General features: G+C 39.5%; 1 protein-coding gene across 1 annotated transcript in view; it reads left to right on the forward strand.

The window, feature by feature from the left end:
• The window catches only part of LGR5 (leucine rich repeat containing G protein-coupled receptor 5), a 69,537-nt gene extending 52,853 nt beyond the window's left edge, over positions 1-16,684 (forward strand). The window contains exons 8-18 of the mRNA XM_035127534.3: positions 1,736-1,807; positions 2,947-3,018; positions 3,132-3,200; positions 3,563-3,634; positions 6,535-6,600; positions 7,397-7,468; positions 9,074-9,145; positions 10,827-10,952; positions 12,471-12,616; positions 13,595-13,678; positions 14,196-16,684. Of these exons, the coding sequence (XP_034983425.2) occupies positions 1,736-1,807; positions 2,947-3,018; positions 3,132-3,200; positions 3,563-3,634; positions 6,535-6,600; positions 7,397-7,468; positions 9,074-9,145; positions 10,827-10,952; positions 12,471-12,616; positions 13,595-13,678; positions 14,196-15,286 (1,942 nt within the window). The 3' untranslated portion in view covers positions 15,287-16,684. The remainder of the gene's footprint in view (positions 1-1,735; positions 1,808-2,946; positions 3,019-3,131; positions 3,201-3,562; positions 3,635-6,534; positions 6,601-7,396; positions 7,469-9,073; positions 9,146-10,826; positions 10,953-12,470; positions 12,617-13,594; positions 13,679-14,195) is intronic.
• The last annotated feature ends 2,037 nt before the right edge of the window (positions 16,685-18,721 follow it).

Raw genomic sequence — 18,721 nt, forward strand, 5'->3', positions numbered from 1 at the left:
TCTGGCCTGTTGGTCACTGCCAGCCAGTCTCACTTTGAATATTCCCACGTTCCCCTCTTTAGTAAATCTATAGCATGAATTAAACTTGTGGGTAAAGCAGGTCCTAAGTCAATCAATGCCAGGCTTAAGGTTGAAAGCATTTTTATTAAAGTCTTTGGATCAGGGAATACATTAAATGGAGGTTGCACTGAAAATAAAAGATAACAGTAATACTGATTCTAAATGGCTGGTGCCTCTAGAATTTTCATGTAATGGAGGCAAAAAACTGTGTTCAAAATGATAGAGTTTTATTATGTTCTGTCCCCAAGAGATGGGGAGGCTGACATAGAGGAAGCCTGCATCTAACCAAATAAGAATCTGACTTTCTCAGATTTAGTATGCTCACAGGATGAGATACTCAGCCACTGCGTTGGGAAAAGCACTGTGCACATAGGGAAATTAAAAAAAAAGCTCCATCTGCTAAAAAGGGCCTCTTCTATGCAACTTAAATATGCAAGAGGACGCCTGTTCTTTTTTCACCTGGCCGTACAACAGCACATTCAAAATTGTCATGGTAGGCAGAAAGTTAAAGGTTGTTACTGTATGTTGAAATAACATTAATTTTGCACTGTTGAACAAATAGCTACATAACTTCTACAGTAGGCATGCTCACTGCCTGAATATTGAAAAACTCTCCTTTAGATCCCCCCTCCCCCCAATGATATGATGTTGCAGACGATAAAGCACTGGGGAAATGTCTGGGGTTTTATATGTAGTTTAGAAATCTTTTTTAAATATAATAATAATTAGTGTTGTGCTCTGCCTCAGCTTTAATTGTTCAGGGTTCTCCTCTAGAGATAATTTTCTTGTGCAGCCAGTATTCTGAGCCAACCTACTAATAGCAGGAGCTGATGGTCTTGCCCAAGCCATGCTTCAGTTTAAATCTGGGGGACTTTGTTCATACCTGATTGAACAAATGAACATTTCCCACACAAATCATTACTGTTCCTGCTGAACACTTCATTGCTGCCTTTGTTTCTGACAATAGATTATTACTCATGTGAATAAAATGCTGTAATTAATTTGGAGACAATTTGCTTCCTTCTTAAACGGCAGCAATTACATTGTTTAGCTTGTCCTTTTTAGCTTGTTCATCTAAAATACTTTTCATAAAGAAATGGTGAAAGCCTAAAATGTACAGGATACCCTGGGATTTTATGTATATTTGCATTCATTAGCAGCACCTTAATCTGAAACACATTTTCTTGGGAGCTGGTCCTGTTTATTTTAGTTCACTTTGTCCAGTAAGATATTTAGAAGAGTGGTATGCTGGGACCTACCTCCAAAATAAGCATGTATGCAAGCTCTGGCTGCAAATCTCATTAACAAAAAATGTCGCTCAGCATAAAACTGTTCATAAACACTACTTTACCAGTGTATCACAGAAACATTTCTTCATGTTGCTACTAGAGGGAATGGGCAAGTTCACTTCCTGCTGCTTTTAGGAATAAAAAGAAAGACTTGAGAAAATTGCTGGTGTTGTTACAACCCCCCCCCACACACACACACAAAATTCTGATTGTCCACCCATCTATCCCCATTTACTGCCGTAATGTCTAGAAAACAGAAGGACTCCATTATTACACCTGCTAGCATTCTACAGATCTGATTTTTTTTATGCCAAGAAACCATGCCTTTCACATATTTCTTTCACATATTGTGAGTGTGTGTATCATGCTTTCTGTTTCCTTTCCAGGGGGTTTCACAGTAATAATATCAAGTCAATACCTGGGCAGGCATTTGTGGGCAATCCATCCCTTATAGCAATGTAAGTAGTATCAGTTCACTTTTAATAGAAAATGTGAAATGAATTACTAAATTTCATTGCGTATCTTGCTTCTCTACTTTCTGTGAGCAGGCCATTGCTTCTCAAACTTTATGAAATCTCGCCCCACCTTTGTACACATTAAAATCAAGGTTGTGGAATCCAAATACTGTTGGGCTCCAGCTCCCAGCAGACACATACATGATACAATGGCATTTGGAAGATGAAAAAGCGAATAAAATGCCATTTTATAAAGAGTTACTTGTCTAAAAGGCCTCACGTAGTTTCTCTTTACAGTGGTACCTCTAGTTGCAGACTTAATTCATTTCAGGGTGCCGTTTGCACCCCGAAAAGTCCGCAACTAGAGCGCCTCTTCTGCGCATGTGCGTGGCGTGATCGAGCTCTTCTGCACATGTGCGAAGCATGCAGATGGCTTCTGCGCATGTGCGGGTGGTGAACCTGGAAGTAAACACTTCCGGGTTTGCCACAATTGTAAGCTGAAAGTCCGTAACGAGCAGAACGCAACACGAGGTATGACTGTATATCAAAACCAGGAAACTGTGTTTAACAGGTTGACGTTGGTTTCAGATCCTGTTTTTTCTGTAACCTGATAACCCTAGTTTCCACATTTGGAAAACTGAGCATGCTGGCACAAGGCTTGTGCATATCTCTGCTTAATAAACTGAGATATGTTAGTGTGGAAACAAGATGGGAGAGTTTCGCTAGGCTAGTATGAACACTATCTTCCTATTCATTTCTTACTCTGAATGTGTAAGGTGTGTTCAATTCCATCCCTGCCTTTATTTGTTTGTTTGTTTGTTTGTTAATTTATTTCCTGCCCTTCACTCTGATGTCCCTAGGCCACACATTTTGTCAGTAATGCACCATGGTATAATCATACAGTTGGTCTAAATCAAAATAAGCATATAATTGTAATATGGGGAGCAAATTCAAAAAGCAAGGGAGAAAGGTGTGGCACATTAAAAGAAGTAACTGCAGAGGAGAAGGGATAATGAATATATTGCAAGCTAGCTCTTCAAAGCTTTAATGAGAAACATCCCATTCCCCCCCCCCCGGTTTATTGCAAAAGTATTTAAAGAAATAAATATTGAGTATTAAATGTGTCTTCTTCTTCCTCACAGCCATTTTTATGACAACCCTATTCAGATTGTGGAAAAGTCTGCTTTTCAGCACTTACCTGAACTCAGAACCTTGTATGTATCCATAAGTTTAAAATCTCTTCACCCCTAAAACAACAACTCCTTTGCTCTTTCTCAAAAAAATTAAAATTAAAATCCCACTAATTACATTGTGTTTGTAACTTTAGGACACTAAATGGTGCTTCACAGATAACAGAGTTTCCCGATCTGACCGGGACAACAAGTCTGGAAAGCTTGTAAGTATCAAACAGATAGTTCATGTTACTGCTGAAAGCAGATGGCATTAATTATTGCAGATGCTGACTTGCTTTTAAGAAGCTGTCCTTCAACCAATCATGTTCAACCTAGACTGAAACCTTGATCAATTCAAATTTCATGGATTTGAGCTAGTTTGATCCCATTGACACTACGATCTGATTCATGCTCTTACTCTTTGCACGGTGGAGATACAATTGAACACCTCTTCCCATGCTCCATACTCCTTTCAGAAGCATATTCTCAAATAAGCCTGATTCACATGATCTTCTCTCAGTCTCCCTCTTCCCTGGTGGGCATTGGCATGAATCACCCTAAGGAGATGTGTGTAATTTCTTAACAGGACCCTTACAGGAGCTCGGATCACATACCTTCCTGAAACAATCTGTGATCAGCTACCCAACCTCCAAGTACTGTAAGTATAAAAGACATATTTACATTAAATCATAGGAACTTTCAAGATACAGCGTTCTCAGAAATGTGTTATATCATCACAATGGAAATTCACATATTTAGCTCTCGTAATTCAATGGCATAAACAGATGCATAACAAAGAGCCTAGCAACAAGATTGCAGCGTCATGCCAAGACTTAGTACTAGCGCTAGATTGAGCATGGCGAGTGTTTAGTGTGTTGGTCCAGGGCTGGTGAGCCACAAGGTGACCCTGGACCTGTTGCTGTCTCTCAGTCTAACCCTAACCCATCTCTCAAGGCTCTTGGGCAGGTGGGATAGGAACTGTATGCCACATTAAGTTCCTTGCAGAAAGGGCAAGATAAAATAAAATGAATACTATTGTTATCTAGCACTGATCCAGAGCTAATGGTGTATTAAGCCAAGTACAGAACATAAATGTTGCATGGCCCCTGCTTGCAGTGCCTACAGTCTATACTTGATACACAGGATTGTGGTTGGAGAGACAATGCCTTTATAATGCAAAAAAAAGGTAAAACACGTGGTGGGATGGCCTGGTAAAATCAGATGAGCAAGCAATATCACAAGTCAGAGAATGCTCAGTTAACTGATTGCAGTGACCATAAGAGAGAGAAAATTGAGAGTGTATAGGATTGATAGAATGTATGGATTTAAGCAAGCTTCTTCCTACTTTTCAATAATTTTTAAAGGTCACCCGTGTCCAGAAAGCATACATAAGGGGCCAGGGAAGTCCAGTTTGCATTCTCTCAAAGGTTTTTCTTTTTCTGATAATCACCGAGAATGGGGACAGACTCCATCCTCACTTATACCTTCATTTTCCATACCTTTATTTTTTCTCCAAGACATATTTATTCAATTGGATTTTTGAACGCTATTCCCGAGATGTATGGGAGACCTGTTTCCTTATAATGATTAACCAATACATTATTGTAGCTTACAAGAATGCTGCAGTGTTAGTTTAATCACTATCAAAAGTAATCATTCTGTCCACTTCTTTGTGAATGGGCCAACTGCACTTTCCTTTAATGATTACATCATGATGAATGTATCTGGCATTAGTTTGCTTTGCCAACATTCTAATAACTCTAGCTAAAAACATACAGTCATAGTGCCAAAGTGGCTTTTGTGGGCACTTCTTAGAAAGTTGGGTACTAATTCTATCAAACTAACTTTAAATATTGCTGGTTACGAGCTACCTTTCCTCCTCTGACTTTGGGAGCAAAATGAAGTATCTTTTCCTGCAAAGCATAGAATAGGACCAAACTCAGTAAAGGTGTTTCAACTGACACCATTGTTACCATCACAGATCAACTGTATATGTACAGAATTATCTGATTTAAATTCGCATTTGGGGGGTATAAAAAAGGGGGGAAGCATTGACAATTTTATTTTTAATGCAGAAAAGGCCTACGTATAAACAAAATCATTCAGAAATGTTGGCTCAACTTACGGAATATTTTTCTTTGTCCAGATTGCAAGTTTCACATTTGTTTCTATTTCGGCATTCCTCTCATGCAATTAACCATCACGCAAGCGGTGAGAATAGCTGCCTGCTGATTCCAGCCCTGGCATTGTGTGCCTTCCACTCCTGCTTCTACTGCCCACCTGTTGTTTTGGGGTGGGCGGGAGAGAGAATGCCTCTAAGCAGGAGTTTCCTTGCAGGCTCTCCTTGGAGTGTAGAACCATATCTGAGTAGGGAAGATGATTGTCTACAGGCTTAAAATGTGCAGTGTGTGCCCTGGGTCATATGCTTCCATGAGAATCTTTTCTCAATATCTGAAGCAACCAGGCCTTAAGACCAGGGAACCTGAGGTGCAAAGATTACCATTCCTAATCCACGGGGTGGCCTGACAGTTCTTTCCTCCAGTGTTTCTGCTTTTTGTGGTTCCGTTGTACAGTATTGACCATTTTTACAGTTACTTTACTTTACCCTTGGGATAGAAGTTCCACTCTAACACACACACACACACGTACCTCTCTGGTAGCCAAAATGACCTACTATAACTTTACCATTTTTGTGCCTCTGCAACTTACACCTGATGAGGTTACAAGCGCACCTCTTGTGCTTTACTTCCTGCTAAATGAGCATGCCCTTTATCTTTGGCATTGATACCCTTCTCCCATTGAGTGGAGATGTTTCCTACGAGAAGTAAATGCTCTGGGGGCGCGGGGCTTCCCCATTGCACCCATACAAGGAGAACTTTAAAATTAACTTCATAAAATAATTTTAAAGAATATTAGCCCAGGGGCAAAACCTTACCATCTAAGGTTAAAAAACAGAACCAAGGGACATGTCCCTGTGTCCACTCTCATTTCTTTCTTTACAGAGGCAAAAGTCGTATTAAACCTGATGGGAGTTTCCCCTGCACAAAGGAGTACAGGATGCAAATCTATTTCCCTTTTTTCTTTCTTCTTTTTACAATTTCTGCAAATTACCATGGCTTGTTTTTGATTAGCTATATTATACTATAAATGAGTCCAGATGTTTCAGTTATTCTGCAATTTGTTGAGTTTTGGCTCAAATCATTTGAAGGGCTTTCTCCCCCCCCCCCTTTGTAGTGATTGATTTCAAAGTTAGTTCTAGTTCCTCAAACCACTTTCCTCAGTTAAAGATATGGCAGTTCTAAAGGTCAGAGGCAAGATTATTTAATTTAAAGTGTAGTCTGGGAAGCTAATTAAATTTCACTGTGATTGTAGTTCGAAAGATCAGATCCACCTAGAAAAATGGTTTAAAACCAAGTATCTAGTAGATTATTTTAAACAATTAAAAGAAGAGTTGTGTTTTGAAGGGAAACTGAATCCAGAAAGAAGCAATAGCCCTAAATATATTTTTACTATTTAACAGAATTAGGCACCTTATCTTTTTCTGCATTTGTATTTCAGAGACCTCTCATATAACCAGCTGGGTGACTTGCCTCATTTTACTGCTTGTGAAAATCTTCAGAAAATGTAAGGTTACAAAAAATAAATTATGTATGTGCACATAAGGAAGGTTTTACCATTCCCTCCAATGCAGGGAGTAGACTTGTATATATGAGTCAAAACTTTTGTTTGTATTTTAAATTCATAGTTTTGGGTTAGGGGGAGAAGCATTTGGTGAGTTCTGGTGCATCATGTATCCCATCATATCACACATTTCTTTTGCATGTTTAATGTGGAAGAATTAAAAAAATATAACTATAAGGGGCTTTTGATGGTGGGGAGGATTGATGATTCAATTTTTTAGATGACTCTGTCCGTGAAGTTTTCAGTGGAGTGGATAAGCTCTAAACCTTTATCCAGGATATGATGCTCTTTCCATCTAGCTTGCTTCTTACAACGCCTTCGCAGCTCCTTAAGCCTTGTTCTCTTCCTTTTGGATAAAGAGACAGGATGAATAGGATACATATTTCTGGAGTGCAAGTTGTTTCTCATGCATGAGAAGACTGGAAATTCTGTTTTTTGTGTAACATATAGCTATAAAAGAAATCTAAACAATGGCCAGGATTCAAATAAACATACAACTAGTTCTGCACACTCAACCAAAGGGGGCTTTGTACCTATGCTTTCTGATAACCAGCCCCAAGTACCATAAACCAAGCAACTTTTGCATCTGAGAGGTCAGTTTATGATCTGGTACAGGGACTCAAAGTACCACTAGATATGCTCAAACTCTTGGGACATCTGAAGTAGTTCTGGGATCCTGGGCAGCATTTGAAGTTCTCTAGAAGTTATTTTCTCTAAAGCCATTTTTTTGCCATTACAGTGATTTACACCACAATGAAATATATGAAATCAAAGTGGGCACGTTTCAGCAGCTGGTTGCCCTACGTTCTCTGTGAGTATAGCCATAAAAGAGCTATTTACCTTGGTACTGAGAAACATGGAAGCTCACATTCCTTTCCTCTGCCTGCTCCTACATATTCTGCTTTCCATTTCCCCCCCTTTGATCATTCAGCTTGCCAGGTTAGATTTGCCAAAGCAAAACAAACATTCTGACGTTGAAAATTTCCAGCAATGAATTCACACAGCCGTGAACAACAAAAAAAAAACCCCAACCCTGAAATAGCTTCCGCTTGTAGACTTCTCTGAAGAAAAAGGAAGTTTGATTTAACTCATATAGAAGCCTCTTATGGGTACACTTCAAAATCCACTGCTGAATGGAAAAGCTGAGCGAATTGTATACAGATGGCAACATGAAAGAGCAAGGAGCAGAGTGTGTAAATGTACAAAAATTGACGGCCACACTTCATGTAATGGGAGTAATATTGATCCGTTTCTATAACATTCTATTCAGTGTTGTATTATCCTTTGTTAGGTTTTCCACAGGCATGTTCTTTTAATGTTCTTATACATATGTATATGTTCTTATTATGATGAAGCATTGGTGCAAAAAGCAACATGCATCCAGAAGGAGATATAAAAGGGAATATGTGGGAGAAAGAGTGGAAAGACAGAGAGATGGGCATATGGGAGAAGTGGCAGATGTGAAAGAAGAAGAGGGTCTATTGAGAAGGTAGTAGATAACAGAGAAAGGTTCAGTTCAGGTTTAACACTTCCACAAACCATGGTTTGTTAGAGCAGTCTCCCTCCCTTTCTGCCATCCTTTCACAAGCCTAGCTTTTGGAGACACTTTCTGATTTATAAAATCAGTTTTCTGTAGCATCTGAACTGGTTAGCTATGCTTTAAATATAGCCTGTGAACCAGGATTACAAATCAGGGTTTGATGCTGATTGTAAACTTAAAACTGCCTACATTTCCTGGTTCAGCTGTCATGGTGATTTAGTAGTTGGGTCTCAATCTGAATGTAACTGAAGAGTGAAGGGAGTGAGAGGAGAACCCAACACTCCCCCCCAATAAACCATGGTTTGTTCAAACGGCAGTAGTTTATCTGAACCAGACCAGAGATCATCCCATTATTTGCTTATTAGTTAGCTAGATCCTGGATCAAGGGGAAGAGATGTGTGCATTCAAATTTGCAACCCAAATTTGCAACCTTACATTTCAGTAAGCCATAAAATGTGCTCCTGCTGTACTCCCTTTCTTGAGCCAAGAGCAAAAAACTATGAGCCTTGTTAGTGTGGTGTGTGAACCAGTTCTTATGGTATGTTTCTTCCAAACAAACCATAGTACCGGTAGGTAAGCCAAGAACAAACCTTGGAGGCAAACGAACTGTGAGCACTGGTTCATACAGCACACTAAGCCTAGACTAGTGGTTTGTTGGTCCCAGGTCAACAAAGGGAGAAGCGATCTGGCTGTGTGCAGTTGCATGCTCCTCATTCACAGTAAGCCATGACTTGTGGCTTATCATAATGTCCAAACACGGGTCTAAAATTATCCTACTGGAAGTTATTTCATGCAGTTAATCGTTGTTTAATTTAAAAGATTCAAAGTAAATCTCCATGCATTTTAAAGCATATATAATTTTCTTCCTTTCTGCAGGGATTTAGCTTGGAACAAAATATCAGTCATTCATGCCAATGCATTCTCCTCTTTATTGTCTCTGATTAAACTGTAAGTATTCTGCTTTTTTATGTCTGATGCTGTCCTATTATGATCATTCAAATACCCAGTGGCAAAAAAGCTCTATTCAGTGCAGAGTAAAATAGAATGACAATTTAATGAACAACAAAATGCAAAACAAAGTAGCTTTGGCCTTTGTTTGGCCAGCCATTGTGGTCTTGCATTTCTGCATTGTTTCATGGTATCAATTAGTGATGGAGTGAATGCAGAACAGGCAAGCTTGGGCAGCAGATGCCTAATGTCTAGCACCACATGATTAAATTTGGATCAGACCCAGATCACTCTGGAGCCTGGCTCTAAATCTAATTAGATTCATTCAGCTCCTGCCTACCACAGTATTTAACTAGAGCCCTCCATGTTGTCCCACATTTTCCCTAATTTACTAAAGTGGCAAGGAGGACTTACATGGCCTGTGACATGAGGCTTTCAAGTGACTAAAAGCACTGCACAGGTGCATGGAACCATAGCATCCCATCAGTAGGTGCCACGGTGCATGTTCTTGGCAGTGTCCATAGATACTAGGAGTAGGGCTGGCTCTACTATGTAGAGTAAGCAGCATGACTCCCAGGATGCAAGTTTTTCTCTCTCACTTTATGCTCTGGCTTTTGACATGACATTGGCTGATTTGCACAGGTTCAACACAGCACAGGATTTAAAAAATAATTTAAAGAAAGACCAGGGAAAAGCAAAGGTTCTGTGAGCTTGTCTCCAGGAGCCTGCACATTCACATTCTCCTGGTAAGCCATAGTTTGTCTTAGTATGTCATGCAAACAAAGGTCAACAATAAAAAAATTCCTTCAGTAGCACCTTAAAGACCAACTAAGTTTATATTTTGGTATGAGCTTTCGTGTGCATGCACACTTCTTCAGATACCCATGCAGATTTCGTGCATGCACACGAAAGCTCATACCAAAATATAAACTTAGTTGGTCTTTAAGGTGCTACTGAAGGATTTTTTTTATTTTGCTTCGACTCAGACCAACACGGCTACCTACCTGTAAAAAGGTCAACAATGATTACATACAAATAACATACCATGGAAAAGTTTGCCTGCTCTTTAAAAACTGTGTGGGCTGTATCCAACTATGTTTTACTCAGAGTAAAATTAATGGCCCTACGTTAGTCAAGTCCCTTAATTCCAATAGATCTACTCTAGGACTGCTGTAGATCAACATTAGAGGAGGACTAAAGTTGGACACAACCCTGTGCTAGAAGGCATCAGTATAAGTAACAATGGCTGGTTTTTTTTAAATTATGTGGTTGCTAATATGCCAGATGCTGACTAATTTTGCAGAATCCAAGCAAAGCAATCTGGTTAGGTTGCAAGCACACTGACATCCAAGTACACATAACTTCAGTAAAGGCCCTTTACGCATCAAAGAGTTGCCAACAATAAAAATGAAGGGAAGAATCCAATAACATGTTATTGCAGTCCTATTCCTTTCCATGTGGCTTGTACAAGAGACCTTCTAAGTGGATTGAGCTCTGAGGTGAATCAGCAGATTTACTAGTGACACAAGGTGTGTCTTTTGTCAGCTGAATCGTCTTTATGTTTTATCATTTGCAGAATTTAATACTCTGCGAAAATAACAAATACCCTCAGGCAAAAAATAATAATAAATCCCACCCTTCTGGAATAGTAAACTGGTTTTTATTCCCTTTAATTTTGCAGGGATCTGTCATCCAACCTTTTGTCCTCTTTTCCTGTAACTGGCCTATATGGTTTAACTCATCTAAAATTAACAGGAAATCATGCACTACAAAGTTTGATATCATCTGAAAACTTTCCAGAGCTCAAGTGAGTACCTCATTAAAACTAATAAGGCACACTTGTGCTCATGTGCAATGGGAGGGGTGTCACTGTATAATGTGAGTTACTTCCTATTCAGAGGCTTTGAACCACAGCACTGAAACAAAGATATACATGGTAAAAATTATAGACTTATTACATCCTTTTTATCTCAAGAAAATATGATTGATTTTGGACACCCTGGTAGCTGCTCACTTTGAAACACATCTGCTTCTCAGCAATATCCCCCCTAAATAAACAGCCTCTGTTAAAATTTGTCTAATTTGTGTTTTATAGTGGCTAGCTCCCTTCATTTGACCATTGCTTTATTTTAGTATGTCTGCTGTCAAAGTGAGCACTTGACCATTGCTTTTATAAACTACCCCCATTTTGAAAAATGTAGGGAATATATAGCTGCAAACAAAAAGAAAAGAATTGAATCAAGTAGGTAGTTTGAGGGTGGCAGTAAAATACTTTGCCTTATTGACAATGCAAAAATACTGTAACCAGAACATCTGAGGAAGAGCTATTGATGGTCTGTTCTTTTGAGAGGTGGGGCTGGCATGTAAAAAGATACCAGTCAGGCTCAACCAATGCCAAACAGGAACAGCATCACAACTGAATGCAATGCACCAGTATCCTGGTCCAGCCCAGGGTGTTGGTTGCCATCATGAAACTGCAGCCTGGCACAAAAAGTCAATAGGACAGCATAAGCCATTCTGAGCTTCTGTATCTACATAAGTCTACAAGATCAAAAGGGTGAGGTTCAAATAAGCAATGTAATTGAGCTAAGGCAGGCATCCCCAAACTTCGGCCCTCCAGATGTTTTGGACTACAATTACCATCTTCCCCGACCACTGGTCCTGTTAGCTAGGGATCATGGGAGTTGTAGTCCAAAACATCTGGAGGGCCGCAGTTTGGGGATGCCTGAGCTAAGGATTATGCAAAAAAAAAATTGAAAACCAACAACCTGTATTTTGGCGTCACATTTGAAATATCCAAGTTATATTTCCTGTTCAGGTCATATAAATCATTATTATGTTCATAGCCACTCCACTCCAATCTGGCATTCTGACTCCCCACTGGTTTTCTGATTCCCAACCCCTGCAGACATTATTTCATGGTTATTGATAGTCCTCATGTGGATATTGTTCAGTTTCCTTTCCGTTTAGAGTTTTTCTGTAATAATGTAATTCTGCAAACCTTGAGATTTACGCACACATCTACTGATAAGTCCTTCTTGTTCACCAGCAGTGTTGTGTGGCTACATAAGCAACAGTGCTCACAGCCTGAACATTGAAAATAGAATGAATTATGGCATGTGTACAATGTTCTGAAATGTAGAGGGATGTGGGAAGAATATGCTTTCCCTTACTGTAATTTTTGATATTTGTTTAATGAGTCAGAGCCCTGCCTCTCTGTTGCTTCAGTTTGATGCTAATGCCATTTGCATTGACTTTGCAAAGGATGTAGGTTGAGTACACTGAGACGTTTTAATGTTCACAATCTTGTCTGTTAATTCTAAAGGGTGATTGAAATGCCTTATGCTTATCAGTGCTGTGCATTTGGAGCTTGCGATGGCCACTACAAAATCCAAAACCAGTGGAACAGGGATGAGAACAGCAGTGCTGAGGAGTTTCAAAGGAAAGATGTTGGCGTTTTCCATACGCATGGTAAATAATAAGAACCAGTTTTAACAGAGGCCACTTACTGTTGACTGGAATGTATAATCAAATGAATGTATGCCTTTCTTATTTCTGCCTTTAAAATAAAATGCCAGTACAAATGAGCCTCCAATAAGATGCCTATTTTACCCTTGTAAAGTAATGTTTTCGAATTTTACCTCCTTCTGGATTCTTTCTCCCCAGCTTTGTGTGGGCAGACATTGGTGGCAAGGAGCTGTAGGATTCAGGATCTTTTGTGGTGAAGGAGAGGGATCCAGGGCTTGGTGAGTTGGGGATCTAGAATTCCTCTTGATTCCCACTCCCAGCTCCAGCAAGGCTTCTCCACTCCAAGGGGCAGGGGTGTGGGATGGGGGGGGGCATGTCTGCAAGAGAGCAAGGGCAGCAATGCAGACTTTTGCCTTCTGTGACAAAATTTGTCGATCCAGCTCTGCCTTAGAGTCTAAATGGTTGTTACTGTCGTTGAAATCAATTTCCTGAATTTAACACAAAATGTCTTACTGATTTTTTTTAATGTAGCTTTGCCTCTGTTCTTTACAGACTACAAGAGGACAACTGTCTGCCCAATAAGTATATTATCTAAAATTCAACCCAGATGAAAGGGAGGGAAGTACGTAGGTGTAAACTGGGATAGAATTTTTTCTTTATTTGGGTTAGGTGTCCTTAGAGTTAGTTACAGTAAGGCATCTTTTGGAAATGCTGAAGTAATGGATAAGCTGCCGCCCTTTCTCTGAATGCTTAAGAGATTAATGATATTATGGCTTAGGCCCGGCTATCTGAAGGACCATATACTTGCTCTGAGATCTTCAGAGGAAGTGCATCTCAGTAGCGCCACCCTTACAGGCATGTTTAGTGGGGACGAGAGAGAGGGCCTTTTCAGTGGCTGCCGCCAGGCTATGGAACTGCTTTCCAAGTGAGACAACACTGGCACCGACCTTGTTCTCATTCCTTGTTCTCATCTTTTTACAGATGACCGTGACTTTGAGGATTTTCTTCTTGACTTTGATGAAGATTTGAAAGCTCATCATTCAGTGCAATGCTCTCCCTCTCCAGGTATTGAGCTAGCTACTTCCCATCTGTTGGTTGGTTGGTTTCAAAACTCCTTCGCTTCCTCTCTTGGCAGACTCCGCACTATATTCTAGGAAAAGGAGCTATGAAAAAGTGCAATGCTCCATGGTGTGCATGACTGCAACTCAGTGCGTGCTTTGTACCCAAAAGATCCCAGATACAATTCCTGGCTTTTCTAGGTAGGGCTATGCCTGAAGCCCTGGAGAGCCACTGTCCAATACACAAATCTAAAAAGCTGTTTTGAGCACCACAAAAAACCCATTACACAGAACAAAAAAAAGGCCTTAGGCTAAGGTTACCAAACATCCCCGTTTCCTGGATTTACAAATCAGCCCCCTGACAAAATCCATCTATTTAGTAGGAAGTTGAAAAGTGCCCCTGGATTCATTGAAAAAAATCTGGTAACCTTATCTTAGGCACTCTGTGCAAAGTGGTCAAGAGAAGGCCTGTGTTGTTGCCACGGCAGCTAAAAGCACTCATCTTTTCTGTCTCGCCTTTGCAGGACCCTTCAAGCCTTGTGACTACCTCTTTGGGAGCTGGCTAATCCGAATTGGAGTCTGGACCATCGTTGTTTTGGCCTTTGTTTGCAATGCATTGGTAGTTGCGACGATCTTCAGATTCCCGCTCTTCATTTCCTCCATAAAGCTGTTGATCGGACTAATCGCCATTGTGAACACACTCGTGGGTGTGTCCAGTAGTGTGCTTGCCAGCATGGATGCATTGACTTTTGGAGTCTTTGCTCAGTACGGAGCATGGTGGGAAGGTGGACTTGGTTGCCACTTCATTGGACTTCTCTCCATCTTTGCTTCAGAGGCTTCCATTTTCTTGCTCACACTAGCAGCTCTTGAGCGTGGCTTTTCCGTGAAACATGCCACAAAGTTTGAGACCAGTGCCACTCTTGCTAGCGTGAGGATAGCCATCTTGTTTTGCTTTGTCTTGGCCTTAATCATTGCAGTGATTCCAGTACTTGGGGGAAGTGAGTATGGGGTTTCACCTCTGTGCATACCTTTGCCTTTTGGGAAGCCAACTGCTGTGGGTTACATGGTAGCACTGGTCTTGCTGAACTCTCTCTGTTTTCTTATAATGACAATAGCTTATACAAAACTCTACTGTAGTTTGGATAAGAGAGAATTGGATAATGTTTGGGACTGTTCCATGGTCAAGCATATTGCCTTGCTACTTTTTACTAACTGCATTCTTTATTGTCCTGTGGCTATCTTATCATTTTCTTCCTTGTTAAATCTTACTTTTATTAGCCCAGAAGTAATTAAACCAATACTTTTAGTCATTGTCCCCCTACCTGCATGTCTAAACCCACTTCTCTATATACTTTTCAACCCACACTTCAAGGAAGACCTGGGAAGTCTTCGAAAGCAGACTTTTTCATGGAAAGCGCCCAAGCATGCCAGCCTGGTCTCTGTTAATTCAGAGGATGCAGAAAAACAGTCATGTGATTCAACTCAGGCTCTCGTAACCTTTGCAAGCACCAGAATATCATATGATATTCCCATCAACAATTCACTAGTGCCATCATCGTATCGAATGAGTGAAAGCTGTAACCTGTCGTCAGTAACATTTGTTCCATGTCATTAGCTTCGTCTCAGAGTCACCTGTGTTTAAAAATGATCAATCACACATTTATTAAATGGGTGCATTTCATATGCAGTAAAAGGGAAATAATTGTCTACTACTATTGGGTGCCAAAGGCTTGGTGGCAATAAAAACTGTCATCCTAAAGCCTAACAGATACCATCTCAGTCTGGTTTCGAGACAACCACTCTTGAATCAGTTGAGGTTCAGACTCAAGAAAAAATCCAAAAGCCATTGATGTTTACAGCACTGGCTTTGGTGATTCAAAATAGATCAACACTTCTCACTCTCCGTTCATGAATCTTTTAATGGTCACAATGAAACTTCCACTAAGCTGATCTTTTTTTAAAAAAAATGGGACTTCAAATATTAAGAAAATGAGATTATCTTGGAAGTATTTATGAAAAATGTACCACTCCTAGTTGCACAATACATATTTACACATGAACTGGCCTCAATGTTCTTGTTTAACTAAATGTGAAAGTGAAGAGCCGCTCTTAACTGGTTAAAGAGGTTGAACATGGCACAGCTTATAGGCATTTGAGTTTAGTACTTTACATGAAGAAGTCCCATTAGCAACAGCAGACCTGCTTTGGAAGAACCACATTTAATACTATAGGTTGGGAGACCTGAATTGTTTTCAGATTTATCCAGCATCACTTTTCTGAGCTGACACATGCATCCTTGGGAAAGAAAATGAACAAATGCGGAAAGTATGCACCCAAACGCCGGCTGCACGGTTATCATATTCCTTTGTCTCCTTGGATTTTGAAGCAATGCAGCGTGCAACTGGAGCTCTGTTCTTAAAACTACTTTGGATTAAACAAGAGATCATCTGACCATGGCACAATACATACTACAATGTTTATTTAGCTTTACTTTTACTGTGGTTCAGTTATGGAGTGCTGCTTAATGTCAGTGAAATTGTTCCTCACATGAATATATATTCATTTGTATACAAGAAGTAGAAGAATAAGTCTGAAGACTGGCTCAATAAAGATTCTTTCATATTAAAAATTTAGGTTAGATGAACTTCAGAACAAAAACAGGCCACTATGCATACTATTTTCATAAGCAAGTTTGAAAGCTATAATTGAGATATTTTAATGGGAAAATAATAAAATTCATTTGAGAAGCTTTTTTTTAAAAAAAGGATTTGTAAATATAGAACTGTATTTATTATTACAGTAAAATCATACTAAAAATGAGAATAAGCCATGTACAGTTTTGTACTGATATATTTCCTAGATTTCTATTTTCTTCTCATATATTTGACTAAATTCACTATCTGTACATAATATATGTAAATGTGTAGTGATTGTAAATAGAGGATGTGGTTTCTTTTCTACTGGTGTTTCAAATATATGTAATTTGTAATAAAAACCTGCAGCTAAGCAGAAAGAGTGCCTTGGTATCTTACACTCTCAGAAGATAGGCAGCACTTCCAAATATTTCCAGAACCTTTTTACCACCTCATGATAATAGAACTCGCAAGTAACTCTTTTTCACAGAGGACAAAAACATAAACTTAAAATACTTTATCTCATAACGTTTACAATTTACCTAATAATGTTTCTCACACACGAGGTATTGGCATTATAGCCCAGGGATTTTCATGTCACATACCTATAGCTTTTCATGTTGGAAGTTTGTGTCACCCTAACAAAATTCTCATGAAGAATTGCATTGAAAGGCTATAATTTTAGAATAAGCCAGTAATGGTGAATTACAGTTACCAACACAAAGGCTCCCCAAGAGGTAAAGATTAGAGGTGGTGAGGAGGAATGTAATCAGAGAAAGCTTAAGAAAACTTTTCCACACTCACCAACACTTACATTTGTTTGTAGTAGTCTATTATTGGGTATTTGACCTTGGGCAATAAACATCCATTGATGGATGTAGACCAGCAATTTAGCCAACAATAAGGCAACTTACTTTTGAGATACAGACTGATCCAGCATGTAAAAAGTTTTTTTAAAAACGTCCAGTCTTTAAATAAAAGCTGGCTCTGCATTATGTTTGAACAAACCTGACTTCAAATTATGAGAGATTTTGTGCTGCTTTTCATGATACAGTACCCCCTTTAAGAGAAAATGCCAATTTTTTTGGGGGGGGGGGAGTACTAAATATATTTCTTCCCATTTAGGTATACTCATGCATGGGAACAAGAAGGAATAAGCAATGCCATTAATATTTTTCCAACACCAAGATTATCCTCTTGTATGTGAAAAAGCACTTGAAAAGCATCCAGAAAATCAAATTAGTACAAAATACCACAACAATTTTTTTGCCTGAGGTTGGCTAGAGTTTATTTCTGAGGTGCTATATGAGCCTGTGATTACATGCTCATTTCTAGACACAATTTAAGTTCCTAGTGTTCATTTGAGGAAAAATAATATATATAGAAAGGAGAATTATTGAACGCCAAGATCCAAGTTTGGGGCAAGTACAGTGGTACCTCGGTTTATGAACACAATTGGTTCCGGAAGTCTGTTCATAAACTGAAGCGTTCATAAACTGAAGCGAACTTTCCCATTGAAAGTAATGGAAAGTGGATTAATCCGTTCCAGACGGTCCACGGAGTAACCGTTCATAAACTGAAGCGAACTTTTCCATTGAAAGTAATGGAAAGTGGATTAATCCGTTCCAGACGGGTCCGTGAAGTACTTAAACTGAAGCGTTCATAAACTGAAACATGGGTGTAATTGGTTCCGGAAGTCTGTTCATAAACTGAAGCGTTCATAAACTGAAGCGAACTTTCCCATTAAAAGTAATGGAAAGTGAATTAATCCATTCCAGATGGGTCCGCGGCGTTCATAAACCGAAAATTCATAAACCGAGGTGTTCATAAACCGAGGTTCCACTGTACTCTTTGGTGAGAGAACCCCAACATATATTTAATGTTACAAAACATGCAGCAAAGTAAAGTGTGGAAATATAGGCTGTTAGACTTTTAAAATACGCCCTTTAAGTTCAAAAGTAAGTTTAAAATGCTTTACTTACAAGCTCACCAAAGATCAGAGCCATGTGCTTTTCAATACAGCATTCAGAAAAACTTACACAGGCAGTAAAACTTAGAGTGGTGAATGCTCCTAAATTATTGGTATAGGAACTTGAGTGGCTTGTGAAAACCATGCAGTCTGAGTTGTAGCAACTAGCTCAAACCTCTTTACACACTCAGGCAGACTGAAGGAGACCAAAGGCTTGACTACATTGCTCCTCTCAAGGTGAGGGGGAAGTGGTCTTTAAGGTGCTACTGAAGGAATTTTTTTTATTTTGCTTCAACTCAGACCAACACGGCTAACTACCTGTAACTATAGCTAAGTTAGGTAGGACTGCTTACTCTATGGTATTAACCCTTTCATGGATTAATTAGACTTCAGCATGTTGGCTACATACGGTAAGCTGGTTATCCCACAACGAGTTCAGGTGGGAATC

The sequence above is a fragment of the Zootoca vivipara genome, chromosome 9, assembly GCF_965207765.1.
Source record: "Zootoca vivipara chromosome 9, rZooViv2.hap1.1, whole genome shotgun sequence".
In the NCBI taxonomy this organism is placed as follows: domain Eukaryota; kingdom Metazoa; phylum Chordata; class Lepidosauria; order Squamata; family Lacertidae; genus Zootoca; species Zootoca vivipara.